Raw genomic sequence first — 7,069 nt, forward strand, 5'->3', positions numbered from 1 at the left:
GAACAGGGTCTCCCCAAAGCCAAGCACAGTCATGTGGTGGTGGTAGAATGAGAAAAGCAGACAGCGTAAATAGAAGGGTTCTCAAATCTTCAGAGCCGCCTTGGGTAACAACACGCCACGCGCCACGGAGCCGCAGCCCCATCCCTACCCCACCACGCCCACTCGTGGAACTCTAAAACGCACCCAAGCCCAACACAAAAAGCCTGCTTCTGGTTAACTGTCCTCAGAGCGTTGGAAAGACAAGAAACGCCGGCCCGTAGACACACCCCCGCCCCTGCCCCTGATTGGCTAGAGAATTTAAAGACCAGGCCGGTGATAGGGTGGTTTTTCTATTCCTAGTATTTGAATGTTCTTCCTGCTGAAGCTTTGCTGCCGGCCGGTTCAGATCAGCTTTTTCATCTGAAAGCAACGAGTCTATCGGATCCTTGAGGTGGGAGGCAAAGAACGCGATTATTTTAGTGATCCTCGCTGGGAGAGGTACAGATTCGTGGGTCAGACGGAGGGACAATGGATTCCTGGGCCTGGAGGTTCCATACATTCCCTAATCATTCACCCGTTCCTAAGCACTGGAACCACACTGACCCTGATACCTACTAATTGGTTAATTGAAGGGGGTGTGCAAGTCTCAGCCTGTTTTCACTTCCAGCCAGTCTCTTTCCCATCGCCCAACATGTGATTATTGTTCTGCTTCCTGGGTAGAAGTCCCCAACGAGTCCCCTGTTGGCCTGGGTGAGTCTCCTCAACAAGCTTCTTTTCTGAGCAGGAACACCTTTCTAATGTGGACATTGCAGGACAATCGCTCGCGAATCCTAAGTGCATATGACCCCCACCTTCCAGCGCTCCGAGAACTGCAGCAGAGGAAGTTTCTCCTCGCTCCAGAGTGCTTGGAATATCTTGGTGGCATCTTCTGTTACCAGTGACAACCTGTTGACACTAAGAGGTCTGGACAGGATTTTCCGTCACGGCAGCCATACCACCTATTACATCTCGATTTTCTGTGACTTATGCGCTCCGGTCTCTGCACGCCTGCAGAGGCATTGGAGATGCCTTCTACAGAGGCGGCGACCGATGAATGTGAGGATGCGGAGCTCCGGTGCCGGGTAGCCGTGGAGGAGCTGAGTCCTGGAGGGCAACCTCGCAAGCGCCAGGCCCTGCGCGCCGCAGAGCTGAGCCTAGGTCGAAACGAACGACGTGAGTTAATGCTGCGACTGCAGGCACCCGGACCCACGGGGCGGCCACGCTGTTTCCCGCTACGTGCCGTGCGCCTCTTCACCCGCTTCGCTGCGACTGGGCGCAGCACGTTGCGGCTCCCCGCCGATGGCGTCCCTGGAGCTGGCTCAGTGCAACTGCTGCTTTCCGACTGTCCCCCGGAGCGCTTGCGCCGCTTCCTGCGCACGCTGCGCCTGAAGCTAGCGGTTGCCCCTGGGCCGGGACCCGCCTCAGCCCGCGCACAATTGGTCGGCCCGCGGCCCCGAGACTTTGTCACCATCAGTCCAGTGCAACCAGAGGAACTGCAGCGTGCTGCAGCCACCAAGGCTCCAGATTCTGCGCTGGAAAAGCGGCCAATGGAGTCCCAGACTAGTACGGTGAGAACCAAAAAGGGAGTGGGCGAGCTATTATTGAAGATCGAAGAAACCCTGGAGGCCCAAGGTTGGGGGAAGATAGTCAGCAGTACTAAGGAGACAGCAGGTGATTAGAAATGCCCATCGTACCTCATTTGAATATGATGGTGAGGTGTAAATCATCCATACTTACCCACCACTAAGTCCCAAGATTAGATAAACTGAGAACAGGAAACTAGGATCCTGGCCACATCCAAAGAAAAAGCGGCGGAGGAGACAAGACAAGGAAACTTAGAAGGAAGAACGGGCATTAAGTCCCAGAAGAGAGGAACTTTGGGAAAGAACAGAAAGGGATCTGGGACAGGCAATCGCCCAATCACCTGAGGAGAAAACTATCAGGTGGGTTGACGGAGCTTTTAGATTCGATCAGGTGTGGTCACCAATCTAAAATGCCTGACACTGAACTGGTGAAAAGCCAGAAATGAAGTCTGGTATCTGCCGGGACCAAGTTCAGATGACCCAAGCTTGCTCAAAGTTCCAAGTGAAGTCAAGAGCACAGCAAAGGGCTGTTTTGCAGTGCATACAGACCAAGCAGCATGGTAGGAGGTTCTGACATAGCCCTGTTCCTCCCAGGAAGCTCCAAGGTGGCCTCTGCCTGTGAAGAAGCTGCGCATGCCCTCCACCAAACCGAAGCTTTCTGAGGAGCAGGCCGCTGTACTGAGGATGGTTCTGAAAGGCCAGAGCATTTTCTTCACTGGGAGTGCAGGTACTAGGGAAGGAATAAGGTGGTGGGCAGCCCTAGGGGAGAGCAGACAGGCAACTCTGACTTTGTCTACTACCCAGGGACAGGAAAGTCCTACCTGCTGAAACACATCCTGGGTTCCCTGCCCCCTACTGGTACTGTGGCCACTGCCAGCACTGGGGTGGCAGCCTGCCACATTGGGGGCACCACCCTTCATGCCTTTGCAGGTAAGTGTGAGCCCTTGGGCTTGGGGTAAGAGCAAGCCAGACCTGTGGCAAAGGAGGGAAAGATGAGGGGGGCTGGGATTTCAGCCCAGACTGAATAGCGTCACTCATAGGCATCGGCTCAGGCCAGGCTCCCCTGGCCCAGTGCATAGCCCTGGCCCATCGGCCAGGTGTGCGGCAGGGCTGGCTGAACTGCCAACGTTTGGTCATTGACGAGATCTCCATGGTGGAGGCAGACTTCTTTGACAAGTTGGAAGCTGTGGCCAGGTCAGTACGGATAGCAAGGGCAGTCACTGAGGCCTGAGTCTGGTTATTTCCCCAAGGGGTTTTGCCCACCGAGCATCTGTCTCTAAAGCACTCCCTGCTCCCATCCAGAGCTGTTCGGCAACAGAAGAAGCCATTTGGAGGGATCCAGCTCATCATCTGTGGGGACTTCCTACAGTTGCCACCAGTGACCAAAGGCTCCCAGCAGCCTCGGTTCTGCTTTCAGGTACTGGTTCACACCCTAACCCTGACCTGTGCTTGTGGGGGACTTAGTCTCCTCGGATCCCTGACTCACCCCTGTCCTTTCCCCACCAGGCCAAGAGCTGGAGGAGGTGTGTGCCGGTGATTCTGGAGCTGACTGAGGTGTGGAGGCAAGCAGACCAGACCTTCATCTCTCTACTGCAGGCTGTGAGGTTAGGCAGGTAGGTACCCGAAAAGCGGCCATGGGATGAGAATGCATGAATGGGTTTATATTATTATGTTTGGGGGTGGCAGGTCTCATGTAGCCAACGCTGGTGGAGAATTTAGATGACCTGGAACCCCTGATCCTCTTACCCCTACCTCCTCAGTCCTAGGACTTACAGGCTTTTGGTAACCACACCTAGTCCAGGGAAGAGGGAGCGATGCTTGTCCTCAGGATTGAACAGTCTGTACAGGACAACAAGGTCTGGGACAACTTAGCATAGAATATTGCCAAAAATGATATAAAATCAATCAATCGATCAATCAACCAATAAACGCCATGGCATTGGGCATTGTGGCACACTATTGCAACCACAGGACTCGAGGCTGAGGTGTAGAAGAGTGAGTTTGAGGCCACCCTGGGCTATTTAGGAAGACTCTATCTCAAAACAAAACAAAACAAAACAAACAAAAAACAACAGCAAACCTACTCCTTATACCATACCTCACATAGAAACACAGGCTAGCTGGCTGGAGAGACGGTTCAGACAGGAAAGTGCTTGTTACACAAGCACGCGGACCTGAGTTTGGTATCCCTAGTGCCTATGTAAAAAGTTGAGGTTGACAGCAGATGCCTGTAAATTCCTGTGCTAGGGAGGTCAAGACAGGAGAACTCTTCAGTTTGCTGGCCTGCTAACTAGGCTCCAGGTTCAGTAAGAGACCCTGTTTCAGAAATTTAAAAAAAAAAAAAAAAAGAAAAAAAAGTGCCAGGTGTAGTGGCAGAGGCAGGTGGATCTCTGTGAATGCAAGGCCAACTGGTCTACATAGTGAGTTCCAGGACAGCTAGGACTACATACTGAGAACCTGTCTGGAAAAACAAAAACAAACAAATAAACACTGGCTAAGAGTAACTAAGGAAGACTCAGCATTGACTTCTAGCTTGTAGAAGTGCACGCACACACACACACACACAAGACAAAGAAAAAGAAGAAGAAAAAAATACTCAGGCTAGCTCTTTCAGCCAAAGCAGTAGGCAAGTGACTAGAAGACTGTACCCTAGAGGCTGATCTGATGACAGGATAGCCAGTATTCCCGTGTATCAACACCAGCATCCTATTCCTGGTCTGCAAACCTCTAGCCAGAGGTTGCTTATGAGATCCTGTTTCTTCAGGAACACTGGGTTCAGGGGTGGCCAGTTCCTCGGGGCAGATACAACAGTGGGTCCACCTGTGTTCAGAGTCCATCATCCTTATCCCCATGTTCACTGTCCACACCTGAGGGACAAGTAGGCTGGCTGGGGGTCGGGTAGCAGCAAAGCTTATTCTGGTGCCCCTTTTGGATCCCAAGACTTGGCCTGTGCAGCAGGCCATACTGTCCCCACCTTTTCTGGTGTCCAGGGGATCTCTGGTCTGACACTGCAGCCCCCACAGATGTTCAGATGAAGTGACCCGCCAGCTCAGGGCCACAGCTGCCCATAAGGTGGGACGAGATGGAATTGTAGCCACAAGACTATGTACCCATCAGGATGATGTGGCCCTGACCAACGAGAAGTGGCTGAAGGCACTGCCAGGTAAATAGAAGGCTTGGGCCAGGAGGGACCATAGAACAGGTGTGACATCCCCTCCACCCCCATCCCTGGCAAACTGGGCCCAAGCTCTATGTACATTTACAGATGAAACTGTAACCCAAAAATTGTGGTGAGCTGATTCCCAGGCCCTGGCTAGGCCTGAGCTGTCCCCAGTCCTTCCCCCACAACCATCTTGATCTAATACATTTGTGGAAGCGGAGCCACAAATCAATATATAACTTGTTTTCCCAACTCTTGCTTTTCCAGGTGATGTACACAGCTTTGAGGCTATAGACAGTGACCCTGAGCTAAGCCGGACCCTGGATGCTCAGTGCCCTGTTAGCCGTGTCCTTCAGTTAAAGCTGGGGGCTCAGGTGAGTGGGAAACAGGGGGAGGGATCCCCAATTATTAACACTCTACCAAGGCCCCTGGATAGTTGAGAGCTACAGTGACCACTCCCCGCCCCCTTTCCTGTCTTCAGCTTTACTTGCCTTTCTTCATCAAGAGCCCTGTCAAGCAACACCACTTTAGACAAGTCTCTTCCTTACTGAAGCCCAGTTCCTAGGTGAAATGTCTCCCCATGGTAACATCCCCCATGATGTGAGGTATACTACCTACCCCTATAGTAGTATACCTTATAGATGGGCAGCTTCTGACTCCTCCTCTGTGGGTATGACCAAGAATGGTAGATTTTCCTCAGTCCATTAGGCACATGTGGGAAATGCAAGCATTGTGGTTGAAAGAGGCATGGCGGACACTAGTGTCATTCCTCAAAATTTGTGGTCTTCTAGGCAGGCACAATCCCTTAATTCCCCACCCCACCCCCCCTTTTAAAAACAGGATAACTAGGTAGACCCAGCTGTCTGGGAACTTGTTATGTTGACTAGGGTGGCCTTGAACTCTGGAGATCTGCTTGCCTCTGCTTCCTGAGTGCTGGAATAGAAACCGTGCTCCCCCAAACCCAGCTAGGTCTACCTCTTTTCAAAGTCCTGTGATGCAGGTTACCCTCCTGGCCTTACCACCTTCTTTCTAGGCAACTTGATGACTACTAAGCCCCTTTGACACAAGATAAGGTCAAAATATTTCCAGAAAAATAAGGTAGCTTGTCACAGAGGTCGCAGTCACCACAGTGGTGCTTGTGCTAAGAAGCCCCCACCCTCTCTGAACCCTGACTGCTAGAGGAGTCAGGCCCAGGGAGGGTCCCTCTCCATCCCTCCTCCACAGGTCATGCTGGTGAAGAACTTGGCAGTGTCTCGGGGCCTGGTGAACGGTGCCCGAGGGGTGGTAGTTGGGTTTGAGTCTGAAGGGAGAGGTGAGTGATGGCGGAGGGAGAGGGTCACGAGGGAGAGGGTCACGTTGCTTGGGTTTATTTCACAGCCAGCAGGACAAACCATAGGCATGCTAAAAGGTGGGACTTCTCAATGCCTTCCTCAGGGCTCCCCCGGGTACGGTTCCTGTGTGGTATCACTGAGGTCATCCGCACTGACCGCTGGACAGTACAGGTCACTGGGGGACAGTACCTCAGCCGGCAGCAGCTTCCCCTACAGCTGGCCTGGGCCATATCCATCCACAAAAGCCAGGTGAATATCCGGTGCAGGGGTGGGCAGGCTATGCTGAGCCCAAGCTGGCCTCAAATTCATTATGCAGCTGGAGAGGACGTGGGCCTTGATCTTCCTACCTCTATCTCCTGGAAGCTATTATTACAAGTTTGCAACACAATGCCTGGCTTAGGTGGGTGCTGAGGTTCCATCTGAACCCAGGGCTTGCACGCATGCTCCCTGCCAGGCCACGCCCTCGGCCAGGCCACGCCCCCAGCCCTATACTCTTCTCCAGTGTACTTCCTCCTCCACATTCCTCTCTTCCTTTCTAGACCCTCCTCTGCCATTTCCCGACCACGACCAGAACAGGTTAACAACCAAACGAATCGTAGATACAGCTGGTAATAGTTGGTGATTCACAGGCAGAAAACAAAGGCGCTGAGAAAGCGAAAGCTTCCGAGGCGTCACAGCTAGGGGAGAGGCAGAGTTTTAGCCCTGTACCTGTTTGACCATTGAGCTCTGTCCCTCAAGCTCTCAGTTGTTTAAGACGCTGGATGGGGGCTGGAGAGATGGCTCTGTGGTTAAGAGCACTGACTGCTCTTCCAGAGGTCCTGAGTTCAATTCCCAGCAGCCACATTGTAGTTCATAACCATCTATACTCAGCTCTAGTGCCCTCTACAGGCCTGGTAGGCATACATGCAGACAGAACACTGTATATATAATGAATAACTAAATCTTTTTTTTTTTTTTTTTTTTTTTTTTTTTTTTTT

The 7,069-nt window shown here is 52.3% G+C and overlaps 1 protein-coding gene across 2 annotated transcripts in view; it reads left to right on the plus strand.

Annotated features, from left to right (window-relative positions):
* Nucleotides 1-337: 337 nt before the first annotated feature.
* Pif1 (PIF1 5'-to-3' DNA helicase) overlaps nucleotides 338-7,069 on the plus strand; it is an 8,575-nt gene continuing 1,843 nt past the window's right edge. Inside the window, exons 1-11 of one of the 2 annotated variants that reach the window (XM_021172643.2) lie at nucleotides 338-430; nucleotides 764-1,586; nucleotides 2,196-2,328; nucleotides 2,406-2,531; nucleotides 2,642-2,795; nucleotides 2,904-3,018; nucleotides 3,108-3,214; nucleotides 4,625-4,764; nucleotides 5,029-5,135; nucleotides 5,986-6,073; nucleotides 6,196-6,341. In XM_021172643.2, the coding sequence (XP_021028302.1) occupies nucleotides 1,005-1,586; nucleotides 2,196-2,328; nucleotides 2,406-2,531; nucleotides 2,642-2,795; nucleotides 2,904-3,018; nucleotides 3,108-3,214; nucleotides 4,625-4,764; nucleotides 5,029-5,135; nucleotides 5,986-6,073; nucleotides 6,196-6,341 (1,698 nt within the window). In that variant the 5' untranslated portion in view covers nucleotides 338-430; nucleotides 764-1,004. The remainder of the gene's footprint in view (nucleotides 431-763; nucleotides 1,587-2,195; nucleotides 2,329-2,405; nucleotides 2,532-2,641; nucleotides 2,796-2,903; nucleotides 3,019-3,107; nucleotides 3,215-4,624; nucleotides 4,765-5,028; nucleotides 5,136-5,985; nucleotides 6,074-6,195; nucleotides 6,342-7,069) is intronic. The other variant, XM_021172644.2, reaches the window with a different exon arrangement.

This window comes from Mus caroli, chromosome 9, assembly GCF_900094665.2.
Source record: "Mus caroli chromosome 9, CAROLI_EIJ_v1.1, whole genome shotgun sequence".
Taxonomy (NCBI): Eukaryota; Metazoa; Chordata; class Mammalia; order Rodentia; family Muridae; genus Mus; species Mus caroli.